This window comes from Cygnus olor, chromosome 3, assembly GCF_009769625.2.
Source record: "Cygnus olor isolate bCygOlo1 chromosome 3, bCygOlo1.pri.v2, whole genome shotgun sequence".
Taxonomy (NCBI): Eukaryota; Metazoa; Chordata; class Aves; order Anseriformes; family Anatidae; genus Cygnus; species Cygnus olor.
The window spans coordinates 28,436,623-28,460,878 of NC_049171.1; the positions used below are offsets into that span (position 1 = coordinate 28,436,623).

The 24,256-nt window shown below is 37.9% G+C and overlaps 1 protein-coding gene across 1 annotated transcript in view; it reads right to left on the reverse strand.

Moving 5' to 3' along the window:
* EYS (eyes shut homolog) overlaps positions 1–24,256 on the reverse strand; it is an 856,207-nt gene that overhangs the window by 225,074 nt on the left and 606,877 nt on the right. The window contains exon 34 of the mRNA XM_040553008.1: positions 13,436–13,548. Within this exon, the coding sequence (XP_040408942.1) occupies positions 13,436–13,548 (113 nt within the window). The remainder of the gene's footprint in view (positions 1–13,435; positions 13,549–24,256) is intronic.

Sequence of the window (24,256 nt, forward strand, 5' to 3'; positions counted from 1 at the left end):
GAGGTTTCAGTATGTGCCATGTTTGTTTGTTCAGTCCAGACATTATCACAATTTACAACCACCTCGTAGTGATTGCAGCTGGCAAGTAGGAGGCTTCTGTTTGAGAGTTCAGAAGTTCAGATTTGGATATTCGTGTCCCATTTTCCCCCACCCCCAATTATTTGCTGCCCATTAATGTTAACAAATTAAGCCCCCCCCCCCTTTTTTTTTTTCTTTCCTTCTTTTTTTTCCAGCATCGTAGTTTAGAGTATCCCAGTGTAAGAGGCAGTGCAGGTAGATGTCATTTCCTTCTTCCTCACATAAACATGGAATGAATGTAAGGGTACACTAAAAAAAGTTATGTTCACATTAATGGGATTTTCCTAAGGGAAAGTTGTTAAATTCTTGAGTATGGAATATTTTTCTTTCATGTAATTGGAGAATTATTTGAATTTTGGCCACAATGCTTTTCTGCAGTGAGCATTCCCACTTGAGAATGAAAAAATACTATAGCAATCACAATGACAGCAGCGACAAGAAGAATTAATAAAATAGTAATTAACATGTTCAATGCTTATGACCTCATGTTCAGCCTCTTTTTCCTTCCATATTCTTCAAGGCATCAAAATGTCACCTTAAATAGCCTTTAAAATAGCCTTTTCCCTCCTAAATACTTGAATACATTTCAGCTGCCAATAAAACTCTTAGGATAGAGTTTATTTCATCAAAAATTACCTAAGAGTTTAGGAGCTTGCATAAATAGATCATCTTGATTCCCTCAGTAGACATCTACACAGAGAGAGGCATCTCCATTTCATCCCACTCTAAGATAGGTGACCGCCTTTCTCCATTGACTGGAGATGGAACTGAACAAATTAACTTTGATGAGTGGAGACAAATTCCTACTTCTGGTCACTATGTCGCATTTAAAATCATGTATGTTTTGATTATATAACAGAAAAACAGCCCAAATCATTTTTAGATATTTAAAACATATGCTAAAGCATTCATTATGAATCACAAGCCTTTACTGCAAAGAACAATGCTTACTAAACTGATCTTTTCTAAACCTTTGAACTATTTAAGGTCACAGCGAAAAGATGGATATGACTTCGATATTAGCAAGAGAAAGGAACTCCAGTTTAGCAAAATCTTAGAACTGGGAGAGCAATAAATGACAGCATTATCACAACTGCAATGGAGAAGCTTTGTTATCAGTGTGAACCACTGGAAAAAATGCATAGCAGTTTCCAAACAAGAAATAAGGACAGGAAATGGGTTATGAAATGGATTCATTAATTGGTAAATGGTTGGAGCCAGTTAATGGTACACACTTGTGCTTATAGTGCCCAGAAATTCAAGAGTCTAATCACTTCCCTTCATTTTCATACAATGCTTATTCAATTTTATAATGTAAATGAAATATATTAGGCAGTTAATTCTAAGAAATGACCGCATTTTCAATAGGCTAATGTCATTTGGCCTTCAGCATTGCTCCTTACAGCCATAAAAATTACATATTACATCTGGTTATTTAAATAAGGAATGTTTTTGAGGGTTAAGAAGTGCTAGGTTACACTGTTATGTCAATAGGGCCTTGGATGGGTACAAGTAGTGTAGCATCTTCTGTCAGACTTTTAATTTTACTGTGCGTGGAGAGAGGACAAATGGTGAAATCTGGCTTCAGAGAGCTGGTCTGGAGCACGTACATCTTAATACGTTCTTGCACAGCACAGAGACAGACTTTTGTTGTGTTTATCTTTCTCTCTCTTTAAAAAAAAAAAAAAAAAAGTTCAATTCCTTTATGTGCTTCTACTCTTTTTGACAGTGCCTGCAATTTTAACAGCTCTGGGTTTTAGGAACTGAAATCCTTCTATTTTCCCATACATAAATAAATTACCTAAGATTTCCACTATTGCTACAAAATACTGCTTCCTGTAAACTTCACAGCTTCAAAAGAAATCCTCAAACGCAGAACTAATATTGTTTCTATATATATTTACCAATAACTTGAGAAGGATATGAGAAGGAGCTGAAGGAGAGGACACAAAACCCAGGCTTATCTTTATATCTTACATGTGATCTTGTGTGAATTGCCCAAACTGTACATGAATACCTACTGCAGGTTTGCACAGACTAAACAGCGACTTCAGTATACTCTGAACATTCTGTGTGTTGTGGAATATGATCTTCTGAGAGACGGTTTCTTTTTGTAAACTATTAAATGGAAAAAATTACATGCATATTACGATTTGTTTATGCTTCTAGTTTCTGCTTTTTATATACTAGTTCCTCAAAAAAAAAAAAAAAAGGAAAGATATTTTTATTTCTAATGAACATGCCTACAAAAATCTGTCTATATTTTAAGGTTAAATTTCTAAAACATTCTCTCCCTACCCAAGAGCTGTGATTTCACTTTTAAAGAAAGAAGGAGAAAAGGAAAGGATACCACAGGATTTAAAGCTGTCGAGCTATTTTTCTGAACAGTTACTTGAACAAAGATCAAAATTTTACGTTATAGTAATGTTTCAAGGCTGCAGGGGGCACTGATGCACTGTATATCCACAGCACTGCAAAGCAAGAGTCAGGATATGATTAAATGGTCCTGCAGGTTACAGATACAGAAAATAAAAACATAAACTATTTATAATCAATTTAGTTTTTTTCAAAATTAGGTAATTATAAAATATTTATACGAATTTTGGAGGGGAATTAATGTTTCTTTTACTGGTAAATATATTTGTTTTTCTGCTTCAATCAAGTAGTCATAGGGATAAGACTGTTTTGTTAACTTTAGAACCAAGGTCCCTTGAAGGATGATGTATCTTTCTAGTATTGCATTACTTAATATTACAGCTTTACACAATCCCCATTCCCTCTAGAAAAAGAAAATAGAATTTGCTTAGCAGCTCCCCAGAGAAGCTCATTTATTAGCTGTTGATAATAACTTGTTTATATCTTAATCAGCCAATACAGATATTTTCTGATTCACAGACTCATTTAAAAAAGAATGCATTACAGTAAGCAATAATTATATATTTCAAGAAATAATTAAGTATTTTATCAGGTTATTTGATATTTTTGATTTGAGGACCTAGGAATGATGGCCCCCATTGTGGTTACTGCTATTTGTTTTATTATCCATTCAGAGGGTTTGGTTACAGCTTTCAGCCGTTGGTTCTACCAGGCTGGGCTCTGCTGACCTAAAGAAACCTCTGCGTCCAGTGTTTCTCCTCATGAAACATGTGTGATCTCTCATGCACACTATAATGAACGTAGTCATCTTTTAGAATAAAAACAGCCTGAATTCCTAAAGTAATTTTCTGCGTATCTTTTTTTTTTATTTAAATCATTGATTTCTTTGAGAATTTTTAAAATATATTTTTTATCCTTTCTAATTCTTATGTACTTCTCTGGTGGGCACCAGTACATAATGAAATAGAATCCGACCAATATCACAGTCAATGGTGTATGCAGAAATGAAATTGTCCACCTACTTTCTCATTCACACACATAGTAATCACATTTACCCTTTTGCTCCAGAAGTTTACGTTGTGTTGCTTGTCTACATTAACCAAAAAGAACTCTACAGGACATTGTCCTTCCTTTGGGGGTTTGGCCTGTTTAAACAAGAACTCAAAATATGAAGTTGCATAAAAAAGTGATTTCCTAAAATTTACTATGTATTTCCTTATAATTAAACCTGCAATGTCTAAGCAATTTTAGAGGAGTTTTATTTTATTCCAAACACCTTTCAAAAAGTAAAGTCCATATATATATATACATATAAACCATTGATTTAGATGGTCACAATTCCTATCACTACAACGGATATCTTTTGGATATCAGTGATATAAAGGACTTCAAAAAATCTGGTTTTAAAATTTGTATTGTTTAATCATTTTTAGATCTGAAGTGAACAATTGTTATTAAAAATGTTCTGCCAAGGAGGAGCTGAAATCATTTAAACTGTAAAAATATGTATTTGTAATCAACTTTATTTTCTATGAAAACACAGAAGATTTTGTACTGTTGATTGTTTCACTTTTAGCTTTCTTAAATGAGATTTTTACAAACCCACAAATACTTTATCAGTCATGAAGTCCTGTAGTCTATTCACTGACACAATGAAGCACACAGAATAGATTCCAGCAGATAGCTGCTAGCCAGAATAAAACTGAACTTCTAAACTTTTGAGAATCTGGCGTTTATCAGTTGAAGGCAACTCATGATTTCTTATTACTTCTGTATCATTTTCAAAAGTGAATCTCAAAGATGACAAAAAGGCAAAGAGAAAGTCTTACACTGATTCAAGCTTCCATTAGGCAAATTCTTCCATTCAATATGGCCTTATCCCTACTTATTCTCTCTAATATGCCCCTCTTTTCACAGTACGGTCTGGTACAATAGTAAGAGCAACTACATCTCCATTACGAGGCACTCTCTGCACATAACTTGCAAATCATGGAAACTTGCTGTGAAGTGTAATTATTTGTGAGTACATAACAAAACATTTTTTTCTCTATTTCTAGATTTCTGTAATTGGAATGGCATCAAATGCTAGTACTAAAACTCAGTACGACTGCAGTCCGTTAAGGAAGACATGCAAGGTAATTTCTTTTATTACACAATTGTTTTTAGACAATACCTCCTGTTATATACTTGGCTTTTCAGAGATACTGTTCATAATAAATTTAAGGCTATATATACAGGGAAATCTCTTTAAAGCACAGTTCTGCCAAACCAATCGAGCACCCATCTGCAAGTTTTAGCAAGCAGCAAAAAATCAAGATTACTTTTTCTACTCCAACAGAGTAGAAGAGGGTTTTGCTGTTCGTATACCTGTCTGGCCAGAAGACCAAGTGATTATTTCAAGAAACTACCGAACCATTCCACTTCATGTCTCATGTCACTAAAATAATTTTCCTTAAGCATTAGCATAAAGTTCCCAACAAGTATTGCAATGGCTATCCTAAATCACATTACTCATGCTGTGAAAACCACATGTGGAGAAGTCTTAAAATCTTTGAAAAATGCCTTTAAATTTAGGTTTTATTTTGTGAAGCTGCCTCACTTTTGTTAGAAGGCTGGGATGTTCTCATCCCAATCCTTTTGTTTGTTTTAGCCAAAACCTTGCATTTTCATGTTTACAACATTATTTTGCCTTTATGGGGAAGCCATGTCGAAATATGACAGCAAAAATTTATATTCATTTATCAGAAAATAAGTCTTATAAATCTTAAAAATTGATTTTGTTGATATAATTTTTGTCATGGTTTTGCATTTCAAAAGCTAAGTATGTTCAAGTACATTCCTGCTTGGATGACAGATTTTTCTAGGAAAGTAAAAATATTCAGATCACTTTGGTAGAAGTTAATCAACACTGCCATTAATCTAGAGCAACCCAAAATGTTGCAGCTATCTGCAGGGTTCCTGAAACTACAGTCTTTGATGTAAAGTAAAAAAGGTGTCCTCCTCATTTGCTGCAGCTAAAAATACACAGCTCAAATCCTACACCTTTCCACCTGTCAAATTGCCATGGAATCCACAGCTAAGAGAGTCTGGAAGACTGCAAAAATGCTTTTAAGCTATCTTTGCAGTCTTCTAATTCTGATCACTTTTGACATTGTGAAGAAGCTACAATTACAGAAAGTTCACTGTGTGGTCCTTTACACTGTAATGCCTCCCGGAATTTCTTAGTCACTCCAGGCTGGCCCATGGACCTCTGTCATATCCTTAACTCTCTCATCTCCCATGTAAGAACATGTGATGACCTACTGAAGAGGCATCTGACAGGCAATCTCTGTCATTTCCACATTTTAAGAATGGGCTGTGGATGGCTACAGTGGCCTTATACCACAGTTATTTGTGTTGCTTTGAACCTACCACTCGACGTAAAGAAGTCAGGGCCGACAGATTTTTTTGGTGTGACAGAAGTCTTTAACACAAGTTTCTCCTTCCTAAACTATTTCTGTAACAAATTGGATAAGATACTGTCTTCAGTTCTATAGTATGAGTGTTCTGATTAAAGCTTAGCACTTTATTTTACTGATGTACAAAAGGATAAATTTATATGCAGTGTTTAAATATTTGGGATGAAAGAAGCTCTACGAATAGCATTAATAAATTCAGTAATCATGCAGAGTAAAATTCACCAGTAACCGGAGATATTCAATATTATGTAACTGCACTAAAATAGATGCAAAGATGTGACATGAAGCAAAACAGTATTTCTCCAGCACTGAAATCTTTCTTTTGGCACACAAAACAAATGCAATAAAACAATGAAGTGCACATGAACAGCAGCAGGAAGTCCGTTTCTTTACAAAAAAAAATAATAAAAAAATCCATTAATCTTATTCATTACAAATTTTCCTTTCTGTACAACTGTATCAGACTGCTTTCCAAAATATTTGAGATATCATTTATTTGCAGTAACACAAGGGCCCAGACATATATTTTGGCATGTATACGTTGACATATATACTCGTAAATGACTTCCTGATAAAAATGGGACAGAAAAAATGCATGCTATCGTTTAAGTCTTATTAGCTGTCATGCAGGTACCCGGCAATTCCAACAGAAATCAAGATCTCATTACACTTGGTCATTACAGGCACACGAACAGACGGTGACTGTCACAGAATTCTGTAACAGTCCTCTGTTGGTATAACACGCGTGCCTGAAGTGGCAGAAAGGTAAGAAAGGTAAACATAAACATTTCCAAAAATCGTTATTAATCTTTCAGGATAGAGAGTTGCCCTAAAAAAACTGGTGTTAGTTTTGTGTTATGCTGGTGAGAGGATGCCTTTTCCAGAAATAAGGAGAGAAATGTAATCTTTATAAAGACACATTATCTCACCTGCATATATTTAGCACATGGATTTGTCTAGCACAAACAATTTCCAGAGAATTCTTCAAAAGACTGAGCTAAAGGTTTACACAACAATTTATAGTGATACTGAGGTTTATAGCAATAGGTAGATTAGCTCTGTCACTTCTCTTGCTCTCTCTCTTCCTGCTTTTTCCCCCCCAACATTGACTTCTGAATCAGTGAAAAGTCATCATCTGAACAAGAATGCCAAAGGAGGAAAAAAGGTAAAACAGAAAAATACCCAGAAATCACTCACACATCCACGTAGGAAAGAAATTGGACAGCAAGACTCACAAAGGAAAAGGAAACATTGAAAACAAATGTAATGAAAGATGAGGGTAATCAGAAAGGACAAATCAAGCAAAGAGGATGAAAGTATATAAAAGCAAATCAGGCACTGGAAAAGGAGTAAGGGACAATCAGTAGCACACAAAAAACAGTTATCAGCCATCAAAAGCAACAAATAAGAGAGAAAAAAGTAACAAAAATGCATATAGAAGAACAAACACTTGTTATCACTCTCTATGTTAAAATTGCACAGAATTGCTATTAACATAATATCAAGAATCATGTATGTGATGAATACAAATGAATATTTCTGAAGCTTTATCTTCAATTCTGTATTTCATAAACATTTTAGGCCAATCTGTGCTAACCACAAAAAAATATAGAAAACCTGTTAAATAAATCTCAGTATCGGTACTATTCATTTCATCATTTTCTTCTACATTGTTGTAGAGCATTATATATATTTTGCTGTTTCAGAGTTAAGCACATAGCTCCAAACTGTTAATGAAAATACAAACATATCTACCCATGCTGAGAAAGAATTTAACTTAAAGTCTGAAAATCCGTTTTTCACATATAACAGAAGCTCAATGCTTCTCATAGTATCTTGCACTTATTCATAAACTAAGATGTAGGTAGACAAAAGAGCTTAGTGCCACCAGCTTGTACATTTGCTTGAATTTAATTTCTTCAGCTTAGATGGATTCATATGAAGAAAACCTTTAACCTTACTTAAGTCTTGTATGGGTTCTTACTATGGACTTTATGCAGTAGGTACCAACACAGCGCTTTTCTGTTTTGAGGTGTGGAATGGTAACTTTTTGACTTTCACACCCAACTGAAAAATAATTTTCAGCAGTCCCAGCTTTCCCCTTTCCTAGGTACATCGTTCATTCTGAAGACAGAAATCAACCCCCTCAGAAAACTGGTGTCAGATGCTCTGGGTTGTGAAAGTTCTGTAATATTCTTAAAAAGCAGGGAGTTCCACAGAGGAAGAGACACGATGAGAAATCACACAGGAGAATGAATTTCACAGAGCTGTTAGAAGTCTGCTGGGATGTTTTTAAACATATTGCAGAGAACTAAAGAATGGAAAGGGGAGTGCTCACATAAGGATGGGGATTTAGAACTTGCTGGAAAGTGGATAACTAAGGATAAAGTGGAACTGAGGGTTTACTGAAAACATCTAGAGAACACCAAAATATATTGTGTAGCTCTCGAGAAAATTGCAATACATTAGGAAACCCATCAATCCTCTTGATGGAACGGAACTTGGGTAATGCACACGCAAGAGCCTCTTCCCTAAATGCATATAGCAATTGGAGTCCTTGATGAAATGAAGCTCAGTTTTAGCCTGGAAAAAACATCTTAAGATAAATTAACAGCAAAATAAAATCTTAAAAAAAAAATAAATCCAAAAATGCCTCCTATAGGCAGTGATGAACTCAACTTGTTAGCTCCTGTCTGCGAGGTCAAATCAGCCTTGTACATTTACATTCAACAGTAAGACTCCTCTTAGGAAAGCAGCAAATAGTATTGTTTCAAGTCAGGATTATTATTATTTTTTTAATATTAAGTGTCATTAAAAAGACTAATTGTCATATATATGTATAAGTATGTATATATTTTATATACTTTGTGTTTGTTTGGAACCTTTGAATTTACTACATGCAGTAAACATAGGAATATAAAGTATTCCTAACTCTCAGACACTAAACCAGAAGTGAGCTGCAGTAAACACCAGCATTTAATACCAGGAATCAAAGCTTCATTTATATCTGTCATCTGAACTCCACCTGAAAGTGGTAATCATTTTTCCAGCAAATCTATTCCAGCAACATTTTCTGAAACACTTACCGAACCGTTACAGTGCATTAACACATCCCACGTACCTCACTTGCTTCAGAAGAAGGAAAGAAAAAAAGATTTCGTTTCTTAACAGATCTCATCAGAGATCTGTTATTTCCAATTGTTGGGCATTATATAATCTCTTTCAAAATTGCCCATATATTCATAGCTCTGGGCCAGGAATAGTTTAAACGTAATCTTAAAATAAACTTTGCTAAGATTTAGATAAGTACATAGTCTACTGTAATTCTGGAAAACTACCTATTGGAGGCTGACCTTTGCTAATTGATATGGTTCTATTATAACCTTTCCTGCAAGCAAAAACACATAGCTCAGAGGACTTTTAGGGCTGCAAATGTGCTCTCAGGAGAGTCAAGCTTACGTTCATTCTCCTGCCCATACCATTATTCTGCCATTTCCTAATTCACCTCAGTTACATCTTATGGCAGGAAGCTCTGATGAGCCCTCGGTGCAATCCATCCCTCCCAGCTGTTTGCTGCTCCCCATGGTACCATGTGCTGTGGCGAACTCCAGTCTGTAACAGGCTGTGTCGGCAGCAGGTTCCCATGTTTCCTTTCTCTGTTCTGTGCCACAGTGAGATGGAAGAGGAATCTGCACTATCGGAGACCAAGGAGCACGAGCAGTCTGCATGCTACTTCAGGAATTAAGAGCAGAACGACCACAGCACCTCCCCTTACTGCTTCAGCTGAGAAACATAGGGTATGCTTGTTCTGAAGGACAGTCTCAGAATAACACATAAAGCTAGACATGCCAGCTGTCCCCACTAATGCTCCCTAACTTGATCTCTAGCAGCTATCCATCCCAGCTCAGAAACTTTGCTGAACACAAAGGAATTGAGACCGAACTGTGTCAAACTTGCTCATTTCCACAGCGCAGTGAAACCACCCCTTTCAGCAGAACAGGAGGTTCCCTAGACCTACTCCATAGCACCAGAGTTTCAAGTTCCTGTCCTTCTCTTAATCCACGGCCTTCTCTACTGAAAATTAACTCATCTCCAGAACTCCTTTAGAGGGCCAGGCCCTTTTTGATATTGTAATGAATTATGTCATTTGGGGAGCAGGAACCAGAACCCCAGTCTGCTTTCCCTTGAGAAGTGCAACCACCAGCTTTGGTTTCTCACACTTGCCCTGGGCACTGCTTCCCCCTCTAAATTGTGGACTGCGATTCAAATATCCCCAGACTGAGGTGGAATCCACGTCTGAGAAGAAATCGAATATCCCCAGACTGAGAAGAAATCATCACTCATCCATTACAGATCAAATTGGTCTGCACCATCTCCACCCTTTCACTGACACCCAGTTTGTGGAATGACAGCTCTTTTGGAGCTGTGTTGATACCTGTGCTGAGGAGAAGGATCTCGGCTGTGACCCTAAAGATTAACCGTGTCACAGCCTCACTCTTGAAGCCTTGGTGCTTCTACATGTGCCCAGAAATGCTGCATCTTTCAGAATTATCAGGATTATTGCAAGTTTTAAGGTTTTTGATCATTTCCAATAGCCCAGTGCTGCCTTTACCAATCATCCTCTTGAATTTAAGCAGAATTTAGCACCTTCTGAAATTACATGAAAGGAAATTGTCATGTTGCCCCCATCTCCATTTAGTTCTACCAAGTCAAAATAATTCTCCCTCCTTTGCAGTATATGACATTTGCATTAAAAAAAAAAAAGCTGGAAGACCAAACAGCATTCTTGCCCTGTATATTTTGGGTACTTTAGAAAGCAGACAGTCGGATACATATCCCAGTGAAATTAAAGTTATGGCTTCACTTTTTACATTTCTTAATTCTTATTTCTTTTAAAGTAATGTAAATTGCATTAATCTCCTGAGATAAACAATAAAGTATATAATATCCTATGAAAAGCACCAACACTGCTGAAGTAGTGATGCCAATAGTTTTGAGAAGGTTAATGAACTGTATCTAAAAGTTGTTTTTGGAAGCTCTGAATATTCTGTGCACATATTAGCTCAACCTTTTGGTATTTTAAAATTCAAATAGATCTATTTAAAAAAATGGCAGAACATTTAAGTAAATTTCAAACCTATTAAAAATTCATAAGCTTAAAATTTACTCACAAGCCCATCCACTTTACGAAGTTTCTGCATGTCTCCCTCTGGCTGACCTTCTACACCACAGTAATGAAGCAGTCCATGCTGTGGGGGCACCAAGAAGTAAAAACTCCAGCAGGTTAAACGGATGAGAGTGTGGCTAAGTTTGCAAAAGCAGGGGCATTCAAAATGAGTAAAAATCGAAAAATGGGTGATGATAGATAGAAGATCAATGAAAAAAAAATGACTACAGCAAGAACAGAAACACTCAGTGCCACTGGAAGACAAATACGGGGATGTTATTACCCGAGGAAATTGGAGTGCTTTGTCTGTCACATTATAGAGTACTCTGTTACTGCCAGGCAGCTCCAAGTGTAGCAATATTGCATCGACAGAACCATATGAATTCTGCAAATCCAGTGTAACTACACCAGGATTTGTAGCATTCACCGGCTTCTCATATTTGCAACAAGTATTGCCCTATTTAAGTAACTTTCTTCAAGCACTTTCCCCTTCCTTCTTCAAAAAAACATCTCTTCCCAGGAGGCCCGTCTTGCAGAAAGAGAACGGTAGCAGGGCTTTCTGGACACCTTCTGGGAAGCAGAATTTAGGTGTTAAGATTGGTGGCAGTCAGGATGCACGCTGTGTATACCTAAAGTGAAGAGCAAGGGACAATGCAAGCTGCCATGTGTGGGCAGATACGAAATCCATTTGTCACAGGGCAGAGAATGAGACAGGAGAATGCTTGCCAGGCTTCCCTGCAGTCTGCTCCTATGGGACAACCACGCCACGCAGGGAAATTCAGACTACGAATTCTGCTTCCCAGGTGTTCACAGACTGAAAGAGTTGCAATTTGGACCAGGATGGAACCAGCTCTGTGTGGGCTGCATGGGGCTGGACACTGTTAGGCTCATCTGCAGCATTCTGGAACAAGCAGGGAGGGAAAAGGAACACATTGTCCAGGATAGGTGACTCAGTAGGCCCAGCTTCCTTTCCAGCATCCTTTTATGCATAAGACCGTTTTCAAAGTTCATCTACAAACTATTACATCATTTTACTCATCTAATCAGTTACATATACACAGCAAATATTTGCAAGAAACAGGCTCTACACTACAGAGGATCACAGAATGGTTGAGGTTGGAAGGGACCTCTGGAGATCATCTGGTCCAACCTCTCTGCTCAGGCACGGGCCTCTGGAGCACATTAACCAGCATTGTGCCCAGACAGCTTTTGAATACCTCCAAGGAGGAGACTCCACAATTTCTCTGGGCAACCTGTGCCAGTGCTCAGTCACCCACACAGCACAGAAGTGCTTCCTGATGTTCAGATGGCACCTCGTGTGTCCCAGTTTGTACCTATTGCCTCTTGTCCTGGCACTGGGCACCACTGAACAGAGATTGTCTCAGTCTTCTTTGCATCCTCCCTTCAGGTATTTACAGACATTGATAAGATCCCCTCTTAGCCTCCTCTTCTCCAGGCTGAACAGCCCCAGCTCGCTCAGCCTTTCCTCATAGGAGAGGCGCTGCAGTCCCTTGATCATCTTGGTGGTCCTACAGCAGACACTTCCCAGTATGTCCATGTCTCTCTTGCACTGCAGGGCTGCAAACTGGACACAGCACTCCAGGTGCAGCCTCACCAATGCTGAATAGAGGGGAAGGATCACCTTTCCTGGCCTGCTGGCAATACCTTGCCTAATGCAGCCAAGAATACCATTAACCTTCTTAGTGGCAAGGGCACACTGCTGACTCATGTTCAGCTTGGTGTCTGCCAGGACTCCTATGTCCTTTTCTGCAGAGCTGCTTTCCAGCTGGGTGACCCCCAGCAAGTTCTGGTTCTGGTCACTGAGTTCTGATTCAAATAAAGAAATCTTTTTTATTGATGTTATACAGCATCAGCCATATTCTACTCCAATTGACTAAACATGAAGTAAAGTATCAAAATCAATACAAACCGCAATAAATCTTGACATATAATTCTATAGATTATAATATAACAGATAATATAGTATTCTAAATTACTCAAGTTTAAAAAGGAACTAAATTAAATTTGCTTAGAAACCTTCTCCTTCCTGTCCAGATCCCTATAGATGTTACAAAAACAGATTGGACAAAGCAGATCTCATTGGTCTTATGTTTCAGCAGCCAGCAGGTGAAAGCTCACTCTAAATAAGTTGTCAAGTTTAATTGAACTATTCTGAAAAAGCACCTTCCATAAAGAAAAGGGTTAAGAAGCAACCAAGAAAGCACAATATCCATCTATATAATATTTTTTTTCTCTGATCATTGTAGAAATTAGCTAGAATGGTCACACTACTTAAGGAAGAAAGCAAAATCAACACAGTTTCTTCTGACTTGAATAGACACAGAGAGTAGTTTACCTGCAACTGTCAATATTATTTCTTCGCACAGCATTAGAGATGTTGAAAGGTCCCACATTATTGATTTCTATGACTTGTATACAGCCAGTGAAATTGTAGACAGGTCCAGGTATCTACAAAGGAGAAAAATGCACACAGCTCTTATGCTTGTTGTCTTTGTAATCAGTTTTCAAAAGCATTACGTTGCTGTGAAAGATTTTTAATATACTTTAAGCCTACTGCTGAAGAACCCTCCTGGTCTCCTTTTTTTTTTTTTCCCATAATGAAATTCCATCAAATAACATTCAATGTGAAAAGAAGTGACAGCAAAATAAGCAGTAGTGACTTTTAAAAATAAACTCATAGAGTTTTGGACATACAGACAGCACCACAGGCACCGTGAGACCTCAGCAAAAAGTGGACTTGTCTAATTTTAATAAGGTGCTTATTTTTTATAGATGAACACAGGACATAGGGAATAGCAAACAAGGAAGCTTTGAAAAATCTACTTTTAACTTTACTACTTCCCTGCTCAAAAGATATCTAGTACCATTAATCATGATTCAAAGCCGCCTAAGGACCAAAGCTGCCTAAGAATCGGAATCACACTAGGGGCACTGAAAATACCCCCTACGATAAATTGGTATGCATATCTAGCCACCTAAACAAGTAACACTGACACAACAATGTGCTGACAGGTGTTATAATGCTTAAACAAGCCATCCAAAATGTTGCAACTGAGACTTTATGGACTGGGCCACTGTACTGGGACTGTTTCCTAGTCATACCAGGTCAAGTTTAATTGCTTCTGCAGCCATACAACAAGTAAGAGTCCATAGGCTTGTAATAAATTTCATGTCTGTGGATTTACATTTTATGCTGAAAGAGGAAAACAGTACTGCTAGGACTGTCCATGATGATGAAAGACATTGCCACATTCTGATAGGGACCTGAGAGACTACTCAAGAAGAAAATACACTAACAGTGGAAGAGGGCATGACCTGAGCCACCTAAATGGCGGATAGCCATGGACCATAGGGTAAGAAGCAAGTCTTGGCTTGTTCCTTAGCACTGCAGAGGACCCATTCCTAAAGTCAGGTTTAGTTACCTACAGATGTTAAAGAAGTCACTGAGGTAATAATGTCATACAAGTGCACTATATAGAAATAAAGGGATTTTCTTAAAGCATATTCAAATGAACATCCAAAAGGGTAAAGCCCATGCATATGAATACTTAACACAAGCTATCAGAGACTTAAACAAAAAATGAAAAAAAAAAAAAAGACGAAGAAGAAAAAAGACTCTGGAGCCCCACAAACATGAGGTGTTTAAATAGCAAGTTAAAAAAAAAAAAATTATAATGGCTAAGAAGACATCCTTTATAAGTTGAAGTCCAAACAAAGGAAAACAGAAAATAATATAAATGTTGGCAGTGAAAAACCAATAAAGGAGGCCAGATAAAGAAAAATAAAAGATCTTTAGTAACAACTTTCTAAAAGCATAATGATGAGCACTAAATGCTTTTTAAAACCAAACAGGAATAGGAAGCTTGCCAGAAAGGTAGGACTAATCCACCACCAAAGTATAAAGGGAGTGTTCAAAGAGATAGGGTTCTACAAGGAAATATAAATGAGCTGTCCAAATAAAAAATTAATGTAGAGGATCTCTGGGAAGTTCCCATGCCAGAAACCCTTTTTAGTAGGAGATCTGTTTCAATTTGAAACATCGCTAGAAAATGACTTAAAATAAATTAACAAAGTGAACAGTAGCAAAGAAGAAACACCAAATAGTGTTTGACCAAAAGTTCTAATGGGAATTGCTGAACCCACGGTCAGCAAAATTACTATGGTCATCACTTCAAATGGCATCCAAACCACAGGACTGGAAGATGTGAATTTTGGGGACTTTTGTTTAGTTGGTTGTTGTGTTTCTCTTTGTTTGGTTCGCTGGTTGGCTGGTTGGTTGGTTGGTTAGTTGGTTGTTCTTTGCTTTTTATGATTTGGGAAAGGTGGACCAGGCTGGGGAATGCAAAAGCAAACTGCAGGTCAGTAAGTCCCTGTTCCATTCCAGACAAACCATTTAAAAACAGATCAAAGAACAGCATCAGTAGGTACATATGGGAACATAATTTACTGAGAAATAGTCTAGCTGGTTTCTGAAAAAGAAATTGTAACTCACAAGAGGAACATTGAACATTGGAAAAAGGATGCCTTGGCACATAGTCTTTGATTTCCAAAAGGCTTTTAACAAGTTTCTATGCTAAAGGAGTCTAAGGTAACTCAGTCACCCTGGGGTAGCAAGGAAAGCCTTCAATAAATGAAGAGAACGGTTAAAATAGAAGCAGCAAGAATTGGGAATAAATAGTGAGCTTTCTAAGTATGGAGAGGTCCTGGAAAGTCTCCTAGCTATCTGTATTAGGGTCTGTGCTCTTCAGCTTATTCACAAGTGGCTCAGCGTTTGCTAAGTTACTCAGGATAGCAAAAACAAAATCCTGAGAAGAGATCTAGCAGAATTTCACAATATGCAAAAACCATAAGGACTACAATATGTGTGAGTTTCTGAACAAAAAGTGACTATATAGATTAGGAATCTTTACACAGGAAAACCCACCATCAAGGAGAGTTAGAACAGGGTAGTGTCCAGATGAATAAAGAAGAGTTTTCACAGTTTCTTACAGTACAGGATCAAAAGGACAAGAAATTACATAAATCAGTGCCAGGATGAAAGCAAGCTAGAGGGTGTACTTTTCACAAAACTCAACATTAAAACTGTGGAACTCTGCCATAGGATGTTGTGGATGCTGTAAGACTAAGTGGGGTTAAAAATTAGTCAAGTTAATGGAAAGAGACTTTTCCAACAGAATCTTCCCCCTCTCTTTATTAGGGGTCATAAAAAAAAATGATGGCCTCTAGCCTGAACATTTGCCTTCTTCCTTACCAGTCAATAAAACATGCTTCATATTGTGATGGCTTCTTGTTTTCTCCAGAGTCTTGAGGCCTGACCTTTTCTTTATATAGAAAAACAGATTTTTAAAAGACTGACTGGTTTTAAAACCAAGTTTTACTAGAACACATAATACCAAATTAGAACATGGCAATCACTTCAGCAGAGCTGTGACATGCTGGGTAAGGTAGATTAAATAGATAAATCTCCCCCCCTCCCTACTCTGTCCTTTCATGGAGGGCCCTTTCCCCTAGTCTTGCTTTTGAAGAATTTCAGTGAATCCACCAATGCTCTGTGTTCAAGACACACATGGCTGCTTCTGGGCCCCAAGGAAAATTCCCTTTTTGCTGTCACTTCTATAAGATGGTTGAGAGTCACCTCCACACTTCAGGTGAACTTCAGGTTCCTCTCAGGTTTGCCCCAGCCTCTATTCCTCCCGTGGGCTCCCTGCCTGTTGCTTCCCAAAGCTGCTCCCAGCAGAGCCCTCGGGGAAGGGCAGGGCTTTCCCTCCCCGGTGATGGATGCACTGTGTAAGGATAGCATAGATGGAGCAAGGCAAGCAGCTTTCCTCTGTGCTAGTCAGTCACTGTGAAACTTAACACGCCGTGCCAGGCAGCACACATGGAATCAAACAAGTGGCCCTTCCATTACACAGCATGGGCTCAGAGAAGTTCCTTAAGAGCTTGCTGCTTACTTCTGTAGCAGCAAAGGTTTAAGGGCTGCTATGGCTTTACAAGAGAGACATTACCACACTGCAACCATGTGTGAAGTTAGGCAAGGCTTTACGGTAGGATCTGACCTCAGCTGAACTCAGGGGCTGGAGTCGGGAGTGTGGACTCTCCATGAAGCCCAATAATCACAGAATCATTAGGGTTGAAAAGGATCTCCAAGATCATCTGGCCAACCATACCCCTACCAATATCACCCACTAGACCATGTCCCTAAGCACCATGTCCAACCTTTCCTCAAACACCCCCAGGGACGGTGACTCCACCACCTCCCCGGGCAACCCATTCCAATGGCTGACTGCTCTTTCTGAGAAGAAATGTCTCCTCATTTCCAACCTAAACCTCCCCTGGCACAACTTGAGGCCATTCCCTCTAGTCCTGTCACTAGTTACCTGTGAGAAGAGGCCAACCCCCAGCTCCCCACACCTTCCTTTCAAGGTAGTTGGAGAGAGCAATAAGGTCTCTCTCCCCTGAGCCTCCTCTTCCCCAGACTAAACAACCCCAGTTCCCTCAGCTGCTCCTTACAGGACTTGTGTTCTAGGCCCTTCACCAGCTTCGTAGCCCTTCTCTGGACATGCTCCAGGACCTTGATGTTCCTCTTGTACTGAGGGACCCAAAACTGAACACAGTATGCAAGGTGCGGCCTAAAATGTCAGAGCACAGCACTGAGGTTGCCAAAGGAGAGAACAGCTCCATGCAGGGACTGGACATGGACATTCCTCTCCTCACAGGTGTGCTTCAGATATTAAAAGAACAGCATTATTTTATTTGATTTAGCTGACACAGACTATTGATATGGATTATGGACAATCTCTCTCCTTCCTTTGCCAGTCACTTTGGCAAGGAAATAAGTGTGATGGACTGCCAAGCATTACGCTTGACAGTCTGCTTTTGCTGCCACCACCATTACAAGTAATAGTGGGTGATCTTTGGCTGTGTATTGTCCTATTACATTTCACTTTTTACTTTTTGTAAGAGATGCTTGTTATTCTTTTTTCCTTTTATAAACAGTAAATAAAAACACTTTCAAATTAATGGGATGCAGGAACTGTTGAGAATTTAATATGAGCAAAGACATAAAGTTACACACTTCTGGAATGAAAACGACATGGGACCCATAACATTGCCTAAAAGAAAACTGAAAAAATGAACAATGTTTGAATATTGGCTGCATAAAGAGCTCTTTTTAGAACTCTTCTTTTTCTCTCTCCTAAATTTTTATGAAGTTTCACAAAAGCATAATCACGATTGTTCCAGTCACACCATATAAGTTTTTTGACAAAAATCCTTATTCTTCAGATTATAAAAACAAACAAACAAACAAACAAACCACAAAGAAAGCAAAAGAAAAAAAAAAGCACAGAAAACAAAAGAAACCAATAAAAGGAAAGGTCAGACACAATACAGCCTTCACATTTATGGCAGCTCCTGTTCCTTGCTAAGCTCATTCAAGACTCCGAATATCAGGTTAGTATGGGGAAAATTCACTATGGCAACCTATGATCCATTTTGCACACTGAACAAAAAATTAATAGCTTGGCTTGGGAATAAACATTTATCTGCACATTCCCCCAAGCACTATAATCAGTGAATATTTTAATAACATGATTTCCTTCCCCCCAAAACAAACATCCAGACAGCTCCTTCCCATTTCTCTTACCTTGATATTTGTGTATTTTGAATGTAATGGATTTCTCTAAAGTAATATTAAAATACTTAGACACTTCTTCTTGGTTCTGTAATCATAACTACATCATAAACACCTTGCTCAAACAATCACTTTCCTTTGGAGTGCCACCTATACAAATATGCTGTCTACACAAAAAGCTAATGTCTTTTTGGACATTTTTAGGAATAAGGGCTTTGTTACAAGTAAATAAAATGTGACCATGTTTTATTCTGCTATTTTTCAGGATAGGTGCTAGTTGTTTTTAGCAGAATAGAGCATTAAAATGTGGACTTCACATGTATGTAGGTTTTCTTCCATTTATAAAAATACATTAATATACTGACAAACTGTAATACTTAAATTGCCTGAAAATGTCAGGGTCATAGCAACATCAGAAATTTAATTTAATACAATTCACTATTCAGAAACTATGCAGATATGTTTGACATATAGTAACCATGCTCTTTAAATGCCCTTTATACTTGACAAAAATGAGTACAGATACTTACCTGGTAGGAAAAGTTCACACATATATGCCAAACCATTTATTAACATCCCTTACTGCCTAGCTCAAATTAGAGCTGCTGTTAGGTAGAATTAGCCTAGAATTGAGTTCCTAAGTGAAATGAGCTGGCATCCTGTCATTTCGTTACAGATTCGTAAATAGCATAATGAGGTTTTGGCCTATGATCAGAGCTTTTTATTACAAAAATATAATTAACGCAAAACAAAGCACATCACAATCTTTCCTTGTTTGACTTGCCTGAGGATAAATTTTATAGATCTCAGAAATTCTCACTATAGATAGTGAGAATGTATCTCACCAGAATACATTGTTTGGTAATCTTTCACATCTTTTTGATTCCTATGAAATACCTTGGGTTTTGGATTCCTCTTTGTAGAGCTCTCTGCAAAAGTCTGTGAGACTTGTCAAATTGTAATATTTTAAAAATAAACAAAAAGGCCCAAGTACAAATTTTTGAATACCCTTATTAGCATTTTTATTTATATTCACTAACACAGTTTGGAAATTAATATATAAAATCAACCCTGAGTTAACAGTTTCTCTACTCCCCTTGTGGATCTTGCATATGAAATGGTCAATACCGAACCCCGAAATAAAGCAAGTTCTGCTCCCAGCTTGGAACTCCCCAGATTGGCCCAACAGCAAAAAGTTCAACTTCAATTTTAACCTGCTCTAAACCTACTGCATCTGAACTGTAGTACCAACACCAGAGGGAGGGAGGAAGGCAGGAAGGCAGGAAGGCAGGCAGGCATGCAGGCAGGAAGGAAGGAAGGAAGGAAGGAAGGAAGTCCTTTTCAAAAGAGCCTACCTTCCTTCAGGGAAAGGTGTTTTTTTGCCCTGTAAAGAATTTCTTCTTAGGAAATGTCATTTTACAGTCCGTGTTCCTGAGCTGGATATTGAATTCAATACAGTACAAAATAAAACTACACAGACTACCCAATTAGCATCTTCTAATCATGAAAGCAAACAGAATCTGCTTAATCCAACAGGACCTTATGCTGCCTTGTATGCCACTTAGTAAGCACTGAAATTTGCCTGCCATCCAAGCAACGTGCTATAGGTAGGATATATATTTTTTCAAGTCTCTTCAACCCACCAAATTTTACAGTTTGTTAAAAATCAACATTAGCCACTCAGACGCCATCTTCACTAAAAAAAGTTAACACTTTCATTCTTGCTGATTTAAACTGTTTTAGCATCAATTACTAAGCCAGAGGCATAAAAATTAAACCTCGCACATTTTAACTGTGGTTGTTCAAGCAAAATGAACAATGGGACTCTGACTAATTTGTATAGTCACTATCTAGAGATAAATAGGCCTTCCTTTGAGAAGTGTTGCTGAAGGAGACAGGTGAATTATTTCCCCCCCCCCCCAACATACTTATGTTGTTTGTTACTGCATTTTACATACATGTAACTGCATGTTACATACATTTACAATTATACACGTTTACATTTTACATTATATTTACATTTTTATATACTTTTCCTAGTCAGCTCCAATTTTAATGCACATGCATTTTATTGTTAGATAATGTAGTATAAAACAAATGTTATTAGACTTTAATGACACTTCAAAATGTGAAGGAAGGTAAAAAGTGGTATTCATTCAGAAAACAAAAGTAATAAAAGAAAACGCCTAAAATAGAGGAGAAGGAATATTGCTTCATCTTCTGTACTAGTACTTGTTAAGTGCTAAAGTGGGAAAGAAAAATGGGAAGGTATACTGGTAAAATTGTCTACATGCCACCATAAATAAAAGAAAGCGGATAAAACACAAAGGAACTGAAGTCTCTTACATCTTGAACAGTACTGGTCATGAAATTAAACCCTAAGCAGAAATTGAAGTATAATATCAAGTTTTTAAAAATTGAAATGTTAATATAAAAGATGATTTTAAACTGAAATTGGTACTGAGCTAAACATGTAAAAATCATTTTAATTCAGTATACTAAAAAAGGCTCAAAGAAGTTAAATCAAGATTATTTTTTCATGTAACTGCTTCTACTGAATTTTTTGAAGAATTTATTGGTCATATCCTGACTCTGTGTTTATCATATCTGTCACGGATATTGAAACACTATCACAAAACTTTCGTGAAACAAGAAAGGTGAAGCATAACAAAACAGAAGAGGGGGGAAAAGAATCCCCAAACTGCCTAGAGCAGCAGAGTTCTGTAGTTCTGCTCCTCATTTCTCATGTTTTCCAGCAACTCAAATCACAGGGGTTGCAAAACTTGCTACCCTGGTAGCTCTCCTGTATGACTTCTTCCAGTCCCTTGCACTGAGCCTGTAATCTCATATCTGATCTGTGAGCTGCGCAGTGTGGGTACAGCACCTCCTGGGTTTCTGTGCTTTGCAGTGGGAGCTTGGCTGGTCAGCTGCCTGGTCCCGGACTCCAGCAGAGCCAGCCCCCCATGTAGCTGGCATTCACGCTCCTCCTGCACTGCTTCCAAATCTAAAGGCACTGGCAGTGGGAAAATCATGCTGAAGTGTTTCACCATCAGTTCCCCATGCCTCTGACATTTTGCTCTGGCTGAGAATGGTTCACTAAGCCACAAGGATTAAGAGCTTTAAAATCACTAAGTCTGAAAGATTTAAGGGTACTGAGAAGCTCCCTTACCGTTTTTACAGAAGTTTATCCCTGGTCAAGATCCTTCTTTTAAACTTCCTCTTGCCTTGCAGTTAAGCAAGTGCAATGTTGACATTGTTGACAATGTTGACAGGACGAGGGGGAATGGGCTAAAGTTGCGCCAGGGGAGGTTTAGGTTGGGTATTAGGAAGAACTTCTTTACCGAAAGGGTTGTTAGGCATTGGAATGGGCTGCCCAGGGAAGCGGTTGAGTCACCATCCCTGGAGGTCTTTAAGAGACATTTAGAGTGATATGGTTTAGTGGAGGACTTGTTAGTGTTAGGTCAGAGGTTGGACTAGGTGATCTTGGAGGTCTCTTCCAACCTAGACGATTCTGTGATTCTGTGTGATTCTGTTGCACTGCAGAAGTGACACGAAGATTTTGAAGTAAGGATAGACATCCCTAAATGTTATAGCTAGTAATGCCTGGCCTTTTTATAAACAATTGCAGTGTTTCTGGTTATAAGCATACTGCATGATTTACTTATTTTGTTTGCTATTGCAGTTCTCAGTTAAGTTGAACTACTGGATTTTACTATTTAGTTCTCTCTTATTAATGGGATGCAATGCCTTCTCCATGAACATCCTGAAAAATGTACTGCCCTGAGACGATTACAAGATACAGAGTGAAATCTGGAGAGCAGGCTTATGTCCTTATCTAGTACAAACTCTATCAACTAACTGCAGAAATTAACTCATCTCATTGTAAAATACAGCACTTCCCTTTTTCAGAGTGATAATGAAGTTAAATTTATTGAACACTTTGCTAAGCTAATATAATATAGTCTTACAACACATCAGAGAAAGATTACCATGAACTAGTTTTCAGTCCAAGTCAGTTAATTTCTGTAGTTCTGTTTCTTCTCAAATCAATAATTAATAGCTCAAACCTATAATTATTTGACCTGAGATTTTTGCACCCATTTTTAAGTGTCAATGGACACCTAAAATAAGATTCAGTGTGAAACACTTCACACTGTCACAAAAGAGGGAGAGGCTGAAGCAGAGTTGTATATCTCCTCTCTGAACTGGAAGAGAAATCACCTTATCTAAAGCAAAGACAAATGAATATCAAAGGAATTAATATTCCTATGATGATCACACTATTTTGTGCATAGGGATGAAATACATATGCTTCAGAAAGAATTATTATATTTATCTGGAACACCTGGAGGTCTTCAGAAAGAAAAATGACTATAAAAGCTAAACGTCGCAACAAAATAGACTTTCCTTTAGTGAGTGCAACCTGAGGAATACGGTATTCAGAAGGGATTCATTTTGTCAGAGTTCTAAGAAAGCCAAAGAATCTCAGCTGAAGAAGGGAGAGATGAGAAAATCTATTTATACATTTTTAGGACTTTGTACTTTCTTATATCATACTGGTACATTGTTTATAAACATTTGCAACTAGATTTACAGATTTTTATTCTTTTTTAATTGTAAATACAGTTTTATTTTTCTAGCTCAGCCTCTTTTAAGGTAACCACGTACCAATGAAGCATTCCCCACATCATGAGATGAAAGGAGTATCTCAGCTGGGACACTATGCCTTTCGACAAATGCCCTCACTTCCCAAAACTTTTTCAGAGGCTAACAGTGTGGCATATACAAGCTATGGAATGACACAGAGAACTGCTATTAAGGTGGTCTGCAGTGCTAGGAACACGGTAACAAGGAGAGCTGCCTGACACATAACAAGGTGTTTGGGAGCATGTGTAAATTCCACGGTCACCAAGAAGTTAGTGACATGTATGTATGTGACCATAGGTGTATGTACCTGCAGTGCATCATGTCTGAAGACGATTATGAATGCATACACTTCCAAAACATTTAATTTTCTTTCTGTAGCAAAATGAGACACATTTTTTGTGTTCCAAAACCAATGAGCTGTACCAATGAGCAAAAAATCAAAACCTTTATCAATTTTTGATGAGAGAACTGACAGGTTACTACCTACTGTTGTCTGCACTGTCTTTCAGGTAGATGATACTGCCCCTGTGGCAAATGTAACAGAACAGGAAATATATCTGTAATTCATAATACTAACATAGATTAACGGCAATTTAACTTGACGCAACCAAGAAGAGGACCCATGACCTATTTTGTCATCCCTCCTGAGAAAACAAAGACCTTTAGCAAAGGAGTGAGGTAAGCAGTTGGATTCAGTTACCTAATTATTTGTTTTAGCTTGAATTCCCATTTTGAGAATCACAGTCCTTAGAGATTTACGACAATATATGTTTCTCCAGAGCTCCAAACTCTCTCTGTCTCCTCATTGCCTGGCAGAGATGTTGGTTTATGTGGGACATCATTTGTTCTCGCTCCCTGTTCTGTCTTCCCCCATGC